Below are 18,284 nucleotides of genomic sequence, written 5' to 3' on the forward strand. Positions count from 1 at the left end.
CCCGTTTTTAATTAACCAATGACAGTGGTGTCATCTGCATATTTCAAGAATTTCATGGATTGCTCACTAGCCACACAATCATTGGTATACAAAGAGAGGAGCATAGGTGAGAGGACACACCCTTTAGAGGCCCCAGTGCTGATCCTACGAACATTCGAGGTAATCTTACCTACTTTCACATATGTTTAAAATACATAGTCCAGAAACCTGAGACAAATGTCTCTTATTTATCACTTTACCAGTGCTTCTGTCACATATTCCTCACCCTTTGTTTCGACCTGTGGTGCAGAACAACTGCAGCCCCTGAACAAAACACATGAGACAAAGCATCTGCATTGGCCAGTTGGCTTTCTGGCTTGTGCTCTACTGAAGATTTAAAGTTTTGCAATACCGAGAACCACCTAATTATTCTCCCATTCTCTCGTTATTCTCAGACATCCACTAAATGCATTCATGTTATCAATCAAGTACTATATTATCATTCATGCACTATCAGTATATTTACTAATATATGTAAATAGACAGACAGACAGATACAGCAGATCAGTGATCTTCCTAGCAAGTAGTACCTGAGAGTTTCTAATGCTCACTTTATTGCCAATGCTTCTTTCTCAACAGTGGTATAGTTTCTGTCAGGTATATTTAAATTTCTGCTTAGTGAATTAAGAGGATGTTCATTACCATCTTTGGGACAGGACTGCACCAATCTCTAAATCCCATGCATCAGTTTGCACCACAAATTCCCTTTTAAAATCAGGCGTCATCAGAACCGGTTGGGTACGTATTGCTACGTTCAACTCCTGAAAAGCTTTTTCTGCTTCAGGGCTCCATTTAACCATCACTTTCTGTTTGCCCTTGGTAAGATCTGTTAGTCTTATTGCAATAGTGGAAACGTTGGGTATAAACCTTCTATAATACCCTATGGTTCTTAAGAATGCTCTCATCTGCCTCTTATTTAGGCGTCATGGACAATTTTGTATTGCCTTAATTTTATTAACTTGGAGCTTTATGATACCTCTGCCAATAATGTATCCAAGATACTTTACTTCTTCCATCCCTAGACAACATTTCTTTGTGTTGGCTGTCAATCCTGCCTTATGGGTGAAGTCAAACACTGCTTGTACTCTGGGTAAGTAAGACTTTTAATCAGGACTATAGATGATTACATCATCCAGATAAGCAGCAGCATATTGTCTATGGGGCCTTAGAAGTCTATCCATCACTCTCTGAAAGGTAGCCCGTGCCCCATGTAATCCAAATGGCAATATATTGTTTTGGAACAGTTCTTCTAGTGCAGAAAAAGCTGTCTTTTCTTTGGCATTTTTGGTTAATGGCACTAGCCAATATCTTTGGTTAAGTCTAGAGTAGTTTAGTACCTTGCTGTTCCTAACCTTTCAATAAGTTCATCCACCCAAGGCATTGGGTAGACATCGAACTTTGGCACATTATTCATCGTAAGGCAATCATTGCAGAAGTGCAAATTCCCATCTGGCATCGTAATGGGACTTGACAACTCACTATGTGAATCTTCTTCAATTACTCCCAACTCCAACATTTTTTACATTTCATTAGACACTGCTTCCCATTGGGCTTGGTCAGTGATTATGTCATGTTTAATGACTGTTGTTTTAACCAGTATGTCTGAGAAAAAAGTCTATTTCTTATAAGAAATTCTTAAGCCTCCTGCTGAGAGGGTTTTAGCTATTGTTACTTCAGGAACCAAAGATACTGGGCTCACTGGAGGGGCTGGGATGGCTGATATAGCCAATCTATCCTTCCATGGTTTTATAAGGGTTACGTGGTAAAGCTGTTCCAGCTTTCTTTTCCCAGGCTGATACACTTTATAATTAACCTCCAACACTTTTTCTAGGATTTCAAAGGGTCCTTGCCATTTAGCCAAAAATGTTCTTTCCACTGTGGGAACCAAAACAAGCACTTTTTCTTCAGGAGCAAAGACATGTAAATGGGCATTTCAATTGTACACCTGCTGCTGTGCCTGTTGAGACTGTTCCAAGTGCTCTCTCACTATTGGCACCACTGCAGCAATCCCCTCCTGCATCTGAGACACATGCTAAATAACAGTTTTATGTGAATGGGATTGCCCCTCCTATGTCTCTTTTGCAATGTCCAGTGTCTCCCAAATTAAATAGTGAAAACCCTGTGGAGGATTGGTGAACCTCACTTATGACCAGCAATAAATAAGGTAGTTAATAATCCCAGTCTCTTCCATCTTTATCCACCACTTTCTTTAACATGTGTTTTAAAGCTTTGTTAAATCTCTCCACTAAACCATCAGTCTGGGGGTGATACAAGAAGGGTCTTAACTGAAGAATTTTAAATAGGAGGCATACATTTTTCATGATTTTTTACATAAATGGTGTACCCAGATCAGTCAGGATTTCCTTAAGTATTTCCAATCTGCTAAAGACATGTCTAGTTCTCTAACAATAGTCTTTGTTGATGTATTGCGCAATGCTATTGCTTATTGCTTCTGGGTATCTGGTAGCATAATCCACTGTCACCAAACTATTTTGATGGCCTGAGGCAGGTCTTATTGGAGACCCAACAAAAAAATAGAAACTGAGACTTAACTAGCGCGTTCTTAGTTCCTGCCTATTCTTATGATTCCACAGAATTCCATTATCAAGATCGGGTACCATATGGAGAGAGAGAGTATGTATATAGTGAAGTACCGTTTTAATAGTATAACATATATCACATACAAATGAATACAGTAAAATTGATAAAATATCCAATATATTGCACAATCCCTTCAAGCATAAAATAGGAGGACGGGCTAATTACCAGATGGTTCTGAACTGTGGTTTCGACAGTTCTGAAAACGCATGAAAGATGTAATGTGGGGTTTCCGGATAATCCCACCATGCAAATCAGGTCTTGTTGAAATACTGGTCCTTACGTCCGTCCCCAGGCTTGTCAGGAAACAACCTACGCGTTTCCACCCCTAGCTTGGGTCTTTCTCAAGGTTTTACAAACTGAATCAGTTTGTAAAACCTTGAGAAAGACCCCAGCTAGGGGTGGAAACGCATAGGTTTTTTTCCTGACAAGCCTGGGGACGGACGTAAGGACCAGTATTTCAACAAGACCTGATTTGCATGGTGGGATTATCCGGAAACCCCACATTACATCTTTCATGCGTTTTCAGAACTGTCTAAACCACAGTTCAGAACCATCTGGTAATTAGCCCGTCCTCCTATTTTATGCTTGAAGGGATTGTGCAATATATTGGATATTTTATCAATTTTACTGTATTCATTTGTATGTGATATATGTTATACTATTAAAACGGTACTTCACTATATACATACTCTCTCTCTCCATATGGTACCCGATCTTGATTAATGGAATTCTGTGGAATCATAAGAATCAGCAGGAACTAAGAACGCGCTAGTTAAGTCTCAGTTTCTATTTTTTTGTTGTGCACTTTATGGGTGAGGAGTGAAGGAAAACCTCCTTAGTAGCTTTGAGACTATACCAGCTGCTACATTTGCGCACGAAGGTTTCCTATTTATTTCTGCATTGTCAGATCTTATTGGAGGCCTAATGAAATCCATAGCTATTCTTTTGGGTTGGGTTCGTGAGACCGGCGGTTTGGAGGGCGGGATGCCGGCCTGTTAGATGGCTGGCAGAAAATAAGAATTTACTTACCGATAATTCTATTTCTCGGAGTCCGTAGTGGATGCTGGGGTTCCTGAAAGGACCATGGGGAATAGCGGCTCCGCAGGAGACAGGGCACAAAAAGTAAAGCTTTAGGATCAGGTGGTGTGCACTGGCTCCTCCCCCTATGACCCTCCTCCAAGCCTCAGTTAGGTACTGTGCCCGGACGAGCGTACACAATAAGGAAGGATTTATGAATCCCGGGTAAGACTCATACCAGCCACACCAATCACACTGTACAAACTGTGATCTGAACCCAGTTAACAGTATGATAACAGCGGAGCCTCTGAAAAGATGGCTCACAACAATAACAACCCGATTTTTGTAACTATGTACAAGTAATGCAGATAATCCGCACTTGGGATGGGCGCCCAGCATCCACTACGGACTCCGAGAAATAGAATTATCGGTAAGTAAATTCTTATTTTCTCTATCGTCCTAGTGGATGCTGGGGTTCCTGAAAGGACCATGGGGATTATACCAAAGCTCCCAAACGGGCGGGAGAGTGCGGATGACTCTGCAGCACCGAATGAGAGAACTCCAGGTCCTCCTTAGCCAGGGTATCAAATTTGTAGGATTTTACAAACGTGTTTGCCCCTGACTAAATAGCCGCTCGGCAAAGTTGTAAAGCCGAGACCCCTCGGGCAGCCGCCCAAGATGAGCCCACCTTCCTTGTGGAATGGGCATTTACATATTTTGGCTGTGGCAGGCCTGCCACAGAATGTGCAAGCTGAATTGTATTACACATCCAACTAGCAAAAGTCTGCTTAAAAGCAAGAGCACCCAGTTTGTTGGGTGCATACAGGATAACAGCAAGTCAGTTTTCCTGACTCCAGCCGTCCTGGAACCTATATTTTCAGGGCCCTGACCACATCTAGCAACTTGGAGTCCTCCAAGTCCCTAGTAGGCGCAAGACACCACAATAAGCTGGTTCAGGTGAAACACTGACACCACCTTAGGGAGAGAACTGGGGACGAGTCCGCAGCTCTGCCCTGTCCGAATGGACAAACAGATATGGGCTTTTTTGAGAAAAAAACCACCAATTTGACACTCGCCTGGTCCAGGCCAGGTCCAAGAGCATGTTCACTTTTCATGTGAGATGCTTCAAATCCACAGATTTGACTGGTTTTAAACCAATGTGTTTTGAGGAATCCCAGAACTACGTTGAGATCCCACAGTGCCACTGGAGGCACAAAAGGGGGTTTTATATGCAATACTCCCTTGACAAACTTCTGGACTTCAGGAACTGAAGCCAATTCTTTCTGGAAGAAAAATCGACAGGGCCGAAATTTGAACCTTAATGGACCCCAATTTGAGGCCCATAGACACTCCTGTTTGCAAGAAATGCAGGAATCGACCGAGTTGAAATTTCTTCGTGGGGCCTTCCTGGCCTCACACCACGCAACATATTTTCGCCACATGTGGTGATAATGTTGTGCGGTCACCTCCTTTCTGGCTTTAACCAGGGTAGGAATGACCTCTTCCTGAATGCCTTTTCCCTTAGGATCCGGCGTTCCACCGCCATGCCGTCAAACGCAGCTGCGGTAAGTCTTGGAACAGACATGGTACTTGCTGAAACAAGTCCCTTCTTAGCGGCAGAGGCCATAAGTCCTCTGTGAGCATCTCTTGAAGTTCCGGGTACCAAGTCCTTCTTGGCCAATCCGGAGCCATGAGTATAGTTCTTACTCCTCTACGTCTTATAATTCTCAGTACCTTAGGTATGAACAGCAGAGGATGGAACACATACACCGACTGGTACACCCACGGTGTTACCAGAACGTCCACAGCTATTGCCTGAGGGTCTCTTAACCTGGCGCAATACCTGTCCCGTTTTTTGTTCAGACGGGACGCCATCATGTCCACCTTTGGTAATTCCCAACGGTTTACAATTATGTGGAAAACTTCCCCATGAAGTTCCCACTCTGCCGGGTGGAGGTCGTGCCTACTGAGGAAGTCTGCTTCCCAGTTTCCATTCCCGGAATGAAACACTGCTGACAGTGCTATCACATGATTTTCCGCCCAGCGAAAAGTCCTTGCAGTTTTTGCCACTGCCTTCCTGCTTCTTGTGCCGCCCTGTCTATTTACGTGGGCGACTGCCGTGATGTTTTATCCCACTGGATCAATACCGGCTGACCTTGAAGCAGAGGTCTTGCTAAGCTTAGAGCATTATAAATTTACCCTTAGCTATATTTATGTGGAGAAAAATCTCCAGACTTGATCACACTCCCTGGAAATTTTTTCCTTGTGTGACTGCTCCCCAGCCTCTCGGGCTGGCCTCCGTGGTCACCAACATCCAAAACTGAATGCCGAATCTGCTGCCCTCTAGAAGATGAGCACTCTGTAACCACCACAGGAGAGACACCCTTGTCCTTGGATATAGGGTTATCCGCTGATGCATCTGAAGATGCGATCCGGACCATTTGTCCAGCAGATCCCACTGAAAAGTTCTTGCATGAAATCTGCCGACTGGAATTGCTTCGAAGGAAGTCACCATTTTTTTACCATGGCCCTTGTGCAATGATGCACTGATTTTAGGAGGTTCCTGACTAGCTCGGATAACTCCCTGGCTTTCTCTTCCGGGAGAAACACCTTTTTCTGGACTGTGTCCAGAATCATCCCTAAGCACAGGAGACTTGTTGTCGGGATCAGCTGCGATTTTGGAATATTTAGAATCCACCCCTGCTGTTGTAACAGTATCCGAGATAGTGCTACTCCGACCTCCAACTGTTCCCTGGACTTTGCCCTTATCAGGAGATCGTCCAAGTAAGGGATAATTAAGACGCCTTTTCTTCGAAGAAGAACCATCATTTCGGCCATTACCTTGGTAAAGACCCGGGGTGCCGTAGACAATCCAAACGGCAGCGTCTGAAACTGATAGTGACAGTTCTGTACCACGAACCTGAGGTACCCTTAGTGATAAGGGCAAATTTGGGACATGGAGGTAAGCATCCCTGATGTCTCGGGACACCAGATAGTCCCCTTCTTCCCGGTTCGTTATCACTGCTCTGAGTGACTCCATCTTGATTGAACCTTTGTAAGTGTTCAAATTTTTTTAGATTTAGAATAGGTCTCACCTAGCCTTCTGGCTTCAGTACCACAATATAGTGTGGAATATTACCCCCTTTTCTTGTTGTAGGAGGGGTAATTTAATTATCACCTGCTGGGAATACAGCTCGTGAATTTTTTTTTCCATACTGCCTCCTTGTCGGAGGGAGACCTTGGTAAAGCAGACTTCAGGAGCCTGCGCAGGGGAAACGTCTCGACATTCCAAACTGTACCCCTGGGATACTACTTGTAGGATCCAGGGGTCCTGTATGGTCTCAGCGTCATGCTGAGAGCTTGTCAGAAGCGGTGGAACGCTTCTGTTCCTGGGAATGGGCTGCCTGCTGCAGTCTTCTTCCCTTTCCTCTATCCCTGGGCAGATATGACTCTTATAGGGACGAAAGGACTGAAGCTGAAAAGACGGTGTCTTTTTCTGCAGAGATGTGACTTAGGGTAAAAACGGTGGATTTTCCAGCAGTTGCCGTGGCCACCAGGTCCGATGGACCGACCCCAAATAACTCCTCTTCCTTTATACGGCAATACACCTTTGTGCCGTTTGGAATCTGCATCACCTGACCACTGTCGTGTCCATAAACATCTTCTGGCAGATATGGACATCGCACTTACTCTTGATGCCAGAGTGCAAATATCCCTCTGTGCATCTCGCATATATAGAAATACATCCTTTAAATGCTCTATAGTCAATAAAATACTGTCCCTGTCAAGGGTATCAATATTTTTAGTCAGGGAATCCGACCAAGCCACCCCAGCTCTGCACATCCAGGCTGAGGCGATCGCTGGTCGCAGTATAACACCAGTATGTGTGTATATACTTTTTATGATATTTTTCCAGCCTCCTGTCAGCTGGCTCCTTGAGGACGGCCCTATCTATAGACGGTACCGCCACTTGTTCTGATAAGCGTGTGAGCGCCTTATCCACCCTAAGGGGTGTTTCCCAACGCGCCCTAACTTCTGGCGGGAAAGGGTATACCGCCCATATTTTCTATCGGGGGGAACCCACGCATCATCACACACTTCATTTAATTTATCTGATTCAGGAAAAACTACGGTAGTTTTTTCACATCCCACATAATACCCTCTTTTGTGGTACTTGTAGTATCAGAAATATGTAACACCTCCTTCATTGCCCTTAACGTGTGGCCCTAATAAGGAATACGTTTGTTTATTCACCGTCGACACTGGATTCAGTGTCCCTGTCTGTGTCTGTGTCAACCGACTAAAGTAAACGGGCGTTTTAAAACCCCTGACGGTGTTTTTGAGACGTCTGGACCGGTACTAATTGTTTGTCGGCCGTCTCATGTCGTCAACCGACCTTGGCGCGTGTTGACATTATCACGTAATTCCCTAAATAAGCCATCCATTCCGGTGTCGACTCCCTAGAGAGTGACATCACCATTACAGGCAATTGCTCCGCCTCCTCACCAACATCGTCCTCATACATGTCGACACACACGTACCGACACACAGCACACACACAGGGAATGCTCTGATAGAGGACAGGACCCACTAGCCCTTTGGAGAGACAGAGGGAGAGTTTGCCAGCACACACCAAAAACGCTATAATTATATAGGGACAACCTTATATAAGTGTTTTCCCTTATAGCATCTTTTTTATATATTTCTAACGCCAAATTAGTGCCCCCCCTCTCTGTTTTAACCCTGTTTCTGTAGTGCAGTGCAGGGGAGAGCCTGGGAGCCTTCCCTCCAGCCTTTCTGTGAGGGAAAATGGCGCTGTGTGCTGAGGAGATAGGCCCCGCCCCTTTTTCGGCGGCCTCGTCTCCCGCTCTTAACGGATTCTGGCAGGGGTTAAATATCTCCATATAGCCCCCGGAGGCTATATGTGAGGTATTTTTAGCCAAAAAAGGTTTTCATTTGCCTCCCAGGGCGCCCCCCTCCCAGCGCCCTGCACCCTCAGTGACTGCCGTGTGAAGTGTGCTGAGAGGAAAATGGCGCACAGCTGCAGTGCTGTGCGCTACCTTAAGAAGACTGAGGAGTCTTCTGCCGCCGATTCTGGACCTCTTCTCGTTTCAGCATCTGCAAGGGGGCCGGCGGCGAGGCTCCGGTGACCATCCAGGCTGTACCTGTGATCGTCCCTCTGGAGCTAATGTCCAGTAGCCAAGAAGCCAATCCATCCTGCACGCAGGTGAGTTCACTTCTTCTCACCCTAAGTCCCTCGTTGCAGTGATCCTGTTGCCAGCAGGACTCACTGTAAAATAAAAAACCTAAGCTAAACTTTTCTAAGCAGCTCTTTAGGAGAGCCACCTAGATTGCACCCTTCTCGGCCGGGCACAAAAATCTAACTGAGGCTTGGAGGAGGGTCATAGGGGGAGGAGCCAGTGCACACCACCTGATCCTAAAGCTTTACTTTTTGTGCCCTGTCTCCTGCGGAGCCGCTATTCCCCATGGTCCTTTCAGGAACCCCAGCATCCACTAGGACGATAGAGAAAGGGGGGTGAGTGCAATGATGCCACTTGCGGGCTAGTTGCGCTCGCCATGCAGTGGACTCTGTGGCTTGATGCGCTGGCCATAGGTTTTATTTCCACTCTATGGGTGTCGTGGGAATAGTCCCTGTTGGTCTGCATGCCGACCGCCGGGCTGTTCACCGGTTGGAATCCCGGGGGTTGGTATTGTGCCCGCATCCCATTCTTTCAAACTGAGATCACACAGAGCTGACTGCGCACTAGCTGGTCCAGAATTACAGCCTTAGCCAGCAGTCAGTAATATCACTGGTCCCCTTATCTATAGGACTGTCCACGACTTTTGAATAATCAGCACAACTGTGTGATGAAACATGTATATGGGTACTACTGTGTGGCGTAATGTGAATAAGGGTCACTACTGTGTCACATAACATGTATAAGGGGCACTACTGTGTGATATAGGGGCCACTATTGTGTGACATAATATGAATAAGAGACACTAATGTGTGATGTAATATGTATAAAGGGCACTACTGTGTGACATAACATGAATAAGGGACACTACTGAGTGATGTACCATGTATATGGTTCACTACTGTGTGACATAAAGTGAACAATCAGCAAAACTGTGTGATTTAACATGCATAAAGGGCACTACTGTGTGGTATAATGTGAATAAGGGGTACTACTGTTTGACATAACATGTATAAGGGACACTACTAAGTGACGTAACATGTATAAGGGGCACTACTGTGTGACACAATGTGAATAATGGGCACTACTGTGTGATGTAACATGTATAAGGGACATTATTCTATGACATAACATGAATAAGTGGCACTACTGTGCAACGTAAAATATATAAGGGGTACTACTTTCTTGGCTCATACATATACCTACCAGTAATTGAGTGGATAGGTGGTGGTAATGGTGAATATTCTGCAGAGATGGACCTAGAAGAACCACCTTCATTGGAGGGATTTGTAAATGGACTTGATAATATGGTGACACCACTCATCATTAGAATACTGTACTAATTACCAAGGAAATGTATGCTGATTCATTTATTTGTTCTGTTATTACCAGGGGTTCATTGTGGCTTTGCTGTACTGCTTCCTCAATGGAGAGGTGAGAACTTATTTTCTCTAAAACTGCACATACAAAATTGCAAAAATGATTCTGCATTAAGAATTTAGTAATTTGGTAGCTCCAGCTTTACAACAATAAAACTTTTATAAGAGAGACCTTGCTAATTGTTTCAGCTAGAGGTCGCTTTTCCTTGCGACCACAGCTTTAGGTTTTCCCCTTGTTCTTATAAGTAATGTGTTATTATATATGGGATGTAGTCACCATCCTGGCAGTCAACATACCGACGTTGGGATCCCGGCCAACAAAATGCCAGCTAGGAGCCGAGGACTATTCCCACTTGTGGGTGTCCACGACACCCAGAGAGTGGGAGAGCCCCACTGCCAGCATTCCAGCCACTGGTCACCCATACCCAACGCTTGTATATGCCTACCTCCCAACTGTAGAGCTCTAGGTGGCGGGACAGGGTGTCTGGCTGCAGCACCTCACCCCCAAAAGCAGGATGGTTGAAAGGTATGGATGATTCCTGATGTTCCCATGCTCTTCTGATGTCCCCATCATTTTTATGTACTGAATAAAGAAGTGTTACATGCTTGATTCTATTGATGTTTATTAAACAAGTAGCACTTAAAAAGTACCTGCCCTTAGATTTTTTCTTTTATATTATCTTGTACACAAGGGCGTAGCTACCATAGGTGCAGGGAGTGCAGCTGCTATGGGGCCCAGAGCTTAGAGGGGCCCTTCCTTCCCTATCAAAGTTACATGTATTGTATACATTTTTCACCATTGGATGGTACAGTACATAGGGGCCCTTACAAACTTTTACCTTGGGGCCTACATTATATCTAGTCATGCCCCTGTTGTAATGTGACATAATATGAACTGGGGGCACCGTAATCTGTCATAATATGAACAGGGGACGTGGTATGTTCTAATGTGAACTGGGGGTGCTATGTTGCATAATGTATACAGGCAGCCTTGCAATGTGACATAATGGGGGTAATTCCAAGTTGATCGCAGCAGGATTTTTGTTAGCAGTTGGGCAAAACCATGTGCACTGCAGGGGAGGCAGATTTAACATGTGCAGAGAGAGTTAGATTTGGGCGTGGTGTTTTCAATCTGCAATCTAATTTGCAGTGTAAAAATAAAGCAGCCAGTATTAACCCTGCACAGAAATAAAATAACCCACCCAAATCTAACTCTTTCTGCACATGTTATATCTGCCCCCCCTGCAGTGCACATGGTTTTGCCTAACTGCTAAAAAAATGTCCTGCTGCGATCAACTTGGAATTACCCCCAATGTGTACTAATGTGGTTCAGTAAATGAAATAGGGCACTATTATGGGGGCATAAAATAAACAACTGCTGCAGGGAGGTGTCTCTCTAGAAGCATTAGTATAGTGGAGCCTTCAAAATGCTGCTATAGGGCCCACAAAGTTCTGGCTATGCCCATGTTTAGGGGTGTGGTTAGTCTCCAGAAGGGGTGTGGCCAGCCACCACATAGGTTACCTAACCATTAGAGAGTTGATAAATACATACAGTAAATACTGGTACTCCATGCATGATAATGTACCAGATTAAAAACAGCAATGCCCTGTAGGAAACACACCATAGTCTTGTGCAGTATAAAGTATAATTCAGGTGCACAGTCTGATCCCAATAGGAGGAGGTGGGGCTCCAGGCAGTGGGGCCCACCGGGGATTTCCCTTGTGACCCAGTCCAACCCTGTGTACTGGTATGTAACTGTTGGGCTGATGCAGAGTTGGCTGCAAAATTACTGTAATTTCTAGTAGGAAAAATGATGCAATAATAGCGTATTTCTGCACATATGCGTTCTGGTGAACAGTAGTAAATTTATATGCATCTGGTTTACAGCAGGCACACATATTTTTTACTATTAGGCATCAACTAAATTTCAAACATTGTTATTGTAGAAGAAACAACTTCCCATGTCATATATGAAAAAAAACAATAGCGCAAAACATAATCTATGCCCGAGCAATGAATAAAAAATCAATCATTGTGAACGGAGCCAATCAAAAGCATTTTGCTAGTGGCTGTAATTATCATCATTATATACTACTTTGAGCAACTGACCACTCACAAATAATATGGCTTTCCCATGAGTATTTTACCCTGTCTGCATACGTATGGAATTTAACTTGCCCTTACTGTACATCATCTACACAGTTCTTTCTATTTTGGCTCAGGCATGAGGTTATTGTCAAAACCATGGAAATCTTCATGGGAGCATGACCAGCGCAAATATGAGCTACAGTATGCTATGCCAGCTTGCATGGGACTTAACCCCATTATTTCTATTTTTTTTATTTGATTTTTGTTTATTAGCATAAAAACAATGAAATAGATTCTGAATTGGTTATTTATGCGGGACCAATATATCCATAGGCAGAGACAGCACACAGTAGGTTAGGTTAACAAACTCTTAAGGCTCATATAGACGGGCCGATGCGGGAGAGATGTGTGCTGAGCGAACCACTCAGCACACATCTCTCCCGCCGCTCAGCACAGCGCGATCTGTGCTGAGCGTGCGGGGGGACCGCTCATTTCACCCAGCGGGTGAAGTGAGCAACCCGCTAGATTGGCCTGCATGCAGGCCAATCTAGCACCAGCGATAGCGATGCGCGGGGCTGCGCATCGCTATCGCTGTAGGGGTACACACGGAGCGATAATGCTCAAATTCTAAGCAATCTAATCAGATTGCTTAGAATATCGCTCCGTGAGTATCCCCCTTTAGCTCTAGTCACAACAGTGGTAATTATTTCCCACAATGATAGGTGGAGCGACAGCAATGTGTCACAGTAGAGAGTGCTAAAACACAAGTTTGTGAGGAAAACCACTGGGTTGAGTGTAGTGACTACTATACAATAAAAAGAATATCTGAGCACTGGCGACTATAGGGGGGTATTAACTGCACCAGAATGTCACAGGGAGCCAAGTGCCTCACTGTGACATTATTGTGCAGTGCCCAGCCAATAAATGAGCATTGCAGCACGGCACTGCAGGCAAAGTTTCAGTGGGGTAGCCCAGCATCTCTTGGAATGAAAATTGGGCTGCTAGATCATGCCCCCTTAACCTCGAGGCCACACCCCTTCCCCAATGTCACCCCCCCTTTTCAAACGTGCACACCTTTTAGGAAGCATTCCAGGTGTCACCGACCCCCAGTGACGCCGCTGTATTCAAGTGAACACCACAAAAAAAAAGCATTGTAGTGACACAAATACTGTATAATACAAAGAGCATCATAGTGACTGAAATACAACATAGAAAGCATCCTAGTAATACAATAGACATAAAATATAGAGAAAAACCTAGTAATACATACACAATAATAATAATAATATATAATATATAATATATAATAATACAATATAGAGAACACACTAATGACCTCCTTACAATAAAGAAAGCATCTTTGTAACCACCATATAATAAGAGAGATCCCTTCTGATCACCATACAGTACAGTGACCGTCTTTGTGAGAGCAGAGCTTTGATGTCAGAGAGCATCATAGTACCTGCATTAAAATACAGAGAGCTTTTGGTATTTATTTTTTATACAATATAGAGAACATTCTTGGCACCTATACACAATACAGAGAGAAGCCTTTCCTAGTCAGACATTGTGAGGCCCCCAATCCCTCCCTTCATAACACAGTGTGCCATATAAAGATCCCACCACTCTCTACCATTTCATTTTTCCAGGTTGGTTCCCCTGACATAATAGTTCTCCCTGTTTTTGATGATGTTATCACGTAATATCAGGAACAGCTTTTCCATCACTTGCATGTGCAATGGGAACAGCTTTCCCATCACTTGCATGTGCAATGGGAACAAGGGCACCTCCAGCCAATGGCTCCCACTGTTGCAATGGAAATTGCGGGGCTCCTTACAAAGTTTGCAGGTGGGTGAGGGGGGATAGATAGAGAGTAGTGATCTGGTAAATAATGGGTCACAAATACTATTACATTGATGCATTGACAGTGTATCATCACCCCATCTGTAATAATGTCCCTAATACCACAGCTCCCCAGTGTTTATTCTCCCCCAAAATCATGTCACAATGCCATATTGCTTTTTCACATACTATGCAACCATGTATTGATGCATATCCTAGCCATCCCTCTATATTGAAGCTTCCCCATATCATGTGCCTCTGTATTGCTGACTGAAATCTGCCCCTTTAATTGTGATCCCAGTATCTACACTTGGGATTAATTCAGACGCATAACCTGGACTTCAGCATTTATACTTCCTGTATTGGTTATCACTCATATAATGACTGTACTGATTTATGTACATTTGAAATCATATAATTCTTCACGGTATTCCATATTATTCTTATGAGCAGCTTTGTCCCAACTGCTGCAAGCTTATTTTCTTGATTTGCCTGGAGTAGGCATATGCGCGGACCCCTGTGTTTTGGTTCTGTTTGTACTTCATCGCCATAATTTGGTTTTGGCAAAACCACCCTCAAGTGTTTTGGTTCAAATTAAATTTTTGGTTCATTTTTTGATACCTTGAAAAAAATCGATAAACATGAATTAAAGAAAAAAATATTGCTAAAAATCTATAAAACAGCTTAATCATGTAATTCGGACATGTTTACATGCAATCCAAACCTGAGTTTGCTTTTTAAATCCAAGTTCCAAATTGACAACAGACCCGAGACGAGATTCTGTTCCACTCGGAACCCCAAAATGATTCCGAACTGGGACTCTATTCAACACGGAACCTCTAGCTTCGGGTGTGTTCATATTTCAGGAAAACCAAACTGCACATCTCTAGCCTGGATGGTATGCAGCCATTGAGCTGTATTCAAATGATATATCCCACCCAATTTCCTTTCTAAAGTGATCCCCTTTATCGCGCCATCGTGCCCATAGTAATCATGTTTAGCTGCGTAAAGGTTAGGGTGCCTCGCTACCCCGGGGGTAGCAAGTTGAAATGATGATACCACACCCATCAGCAGAAACAGAACGGTGTGGAAGGGGGCCAAAATAATTTAATACCACACAATGGGGGTCATTCCGAGTTGATCGCTAGCTGCCGTTGTTCGCAGCGCAGCGATCAGGCTAAAAAGTAGCACTTCTGCGCATGCGTATGGGACGCAATGCGCACGCGCAACGTACTTCCACAAAAGCCGATGCAGTTTCACACAAGGTGTACAGTCGCACTGCTGACCGCTAAGTGATTGACAGGAATGGGGCGTTTCTGGGAGGTAACTGACCGTTTTCAGGGAGTATGCTGAAAAACACAGGCGTGTCAGATGCAAACGTTTAATGAACGTATGTTCATTAAACTTTAACTTTCACGGGTGTCTGTGTATTGTTTTTATTAAGGTATTTTTTTGTAGTAGAACTACAGGTACCAGTGGGCCCGTTTTCCCCACGCATGCTGGTACTTGTGGTTCTCCAAGTACCATCTTGCGGGGGAGGCTTGCTGGGTCTTGTAGTTCTGCTACAAAAAACAATATTATTTTTTTACACAAAAGGCTATCAGCCTCCCATCCACCGCCCAGGGATGGGGGTGACAGCCTCGGGCTTTACCCCTGGTCCTTAGGTGGCTGGGGGGACCCCTTGATTTAAGGGGTCCCCACTCCTCCAGGGTAGCCCGGCCAGGGGTGACTAGTTGGTGATTTAATGCCAGGGCCGCAGGGACCAATATAAAAGTGTCCCCGGCTGTGGCATTATCTCTCTGACTAGTGGAGCCCGGAGCTGGTGTTAAAAATACAGGGGACCCTTACGTTTTTTGTCCATCGTATTTTTTTGCACCAGGACCAGGTGCAGAGCCCAGTGCTGGTTGTTTAAATATGGGGGGACCCCAGTCAATTTTCCCCCCGTATTTTTACAACTAGGACTGGCTCAAAGAGCCCGAGGCTGGTTATGCTTAGGAGGGGAGATCCCCATGCAAAAAAAATTCCAGATTTTTAACTCTTTCACACCCCTTCCCACTGATAAACATGCACGGATCTCACTGATACGTGCATGCCTATCAGAATACGATAAAAAAAAAGCAGGTCTATTTGAAAACTGCTTTTTTTTACGATTTGTACTTTTTCACGGCAGTGATTGTGAATACGAATTTTTTGTCAATTACCGAGTTGTATAAAATAACAGGCGTGTTTGACCGATGGTGTATTTATTCATATTTTTTTTTCTTTGCCTTCAAAAAAAATACGAATGCCCTCATCACTGCCGAGATTTTAGTTTAGTAAATTCCTGAGATGACACTTTGAAGAAAAAACTCAAAATCGGTCAAAATCGGGAGCTTAGTAAATATACCCCTCGTGAGGTTTGTGGTTAGGTTTAGGAACAGGGTTAGGGTTAGGATGCATTTAGGGTTAGGACTTAAATACTGTAAAAATGCTAGGTCGTCATGCACAATATCGATATGTTGACCATGTCAGCCTTCTGGCGTCAAGTTCTGAATGCCGACGTTTTGATTGCTGACATTTTGTGTCACAACCTCATACCTCCCAACATTGGGAGGAGAGGAGGAGGGACGCTTTGGCGCGGTGTAGCTGCGCCTGCCCAAAAAGGGGGCATGACCTATAGGAAAGGGTGTGTGGCTTCACTGGAGTGCCGCGATCGCGAGCCATGCCCCCATTTTTCGTCACTATGGGGGCATGTCCAGCGCTCTATGAGCTTCTGGCATGCCCCCTCTCCCTCCGTCTCTAGTGAATAGACATGCTCACAGCGTCTATTCTCTGCTGCTCTGCTAGGCAGAATGCAGGAGCCTCCCAACTGCCCCCCACCGCGGTACACTGTGGCCCGCGGGTGGGACAGTCCTAAAAAAAGGGACTGTCCCGCGAAAATCAAGACAGTTGGGAGGTATGCAACCTCCTGGTGTAATGGGGAAGTATCTTATTGCTATAACCATCTCTGGTTGGCAAAGGACAAACAGACACAGATGAAATGCAGCAAACATTTATATGTATCAGGTTACCCTTTCCGTTCACAGCTTTTATTTGTAATGTAATACTGTAGCTGTCATTTACTTTACTATTTAAAATGAATCTGTATGTCTTCAGATGTGGTAAATGGGAGGTACAGTGACATATCTGCAAGGAAAAATAAATCATTGGTTCTTTTTAATTACTGGTAGAATTATTTTTATAATGATACAGATATGATAAGGATAAGGTTGTGGCCATGATGGTGTGTTTGGGAGGGACAAAAGTGACTTATGTGGGCAAGATAGGTTAATCTGGCTTTGTCTGCAACAAATTGTGTTGCAACACTAACACCCAGATGAGAGAATGGGGTAATTTTGTCAGGCTGAATGTATGTTGTCACTGAGGTTTCCTAGTTTTCTGTTTAAAACATTAATGTTATTTGGGACATTGATTCTAACTATATATTTCCATGTACAATAATTACAGGTACAGGCGGAGATCCAGCGGCACTGGGGCAAGTGGCAAAGGTCATTGGAGAGCAATGTCTTCAACCTGGTGACACAGGACTTCACTGCATGATTTGCTAGACACATGCAACCAAATTATTGTGGTGGCTGTAGAACATGACCATGCAAATTAAAAATGGCTGCTAATTTCAACCTGTATCTCTAACAGCCAGTCTAACAGAAAAAAATATATGAGCATTTCCTAAAGCATAATATCATAGGCACAAGCAAAGAACTACTCACCAGAGGAGGAAGGCAATGTCGCCAGATGAATCATCTTTCACCCTATTCTTGGCAGTAACATAAAGACTCTATTGTTAACTTGACATCTGTTGAGTGACTTTCTATGTCTACTTCCTGCACAATTCACTTACATTCCATCTATATAATTTATGTTATGTCAACTTATTATAAACCCCCCCCCCCAAAAAAAAAAAAAAATGCACAAAAGATACAAAACATTTGTATAAAACAATCATAACAGGGATTAATCATTAAAAGATCACTTAGAGCACCATTATGTGTGTTTCATTATATGATGATGATGATGATGATTATTATTATTATTATTATTATTATTATCATCATCATCATCATTACCATCAGGTACTTC

At 43.9% G+C, this 18,284-nt stretch overlaps 1 protein-coding gene across 1 annotated transcript in view; it reads left to right on the forward strand.

Moving 5' to 3' along the window:
• LOC135057277 (vasoactive intestinal polypeptide receptor 1-like) overlaps positions 1–18,004 on the forward strand; it is a 335,092-nt gene extending 317,088 nt beyond the window's left edge. The window contains exons 15-16 of the mRNA XM_063963168.1: positions 10,248–10,289; positions 17,652–18,004. Coding sequence (XP_063819238.1) covers positions 10,248–10,289; positions 17,652–17,744 — 135 coding nt within the window. The 3' untranslated portion in view covers positions 17,745–18,004. The remainder of the gene's footprint in view (positions 1–10,247; positions 10,290–17,651) is intronic.
• Positions 18,005–18,284: the final 280 nt, after the last annotated feature.

The sequence above is a fragment of the Pseudophryne corroboree genome, chromosome 3 (assembly GCF_028390025.1).
Source record: "Pseudophryne corroboree isolate aPseCor3 chromosome 3, aPseCor3.hap2, whole genome shotgun sequence".
NCBI lineage: Eukaryota > Metazoa > Chordata > Amphibia > Anura > Myobatrachidae > Pseudophryne > Pseudophryne corroboree.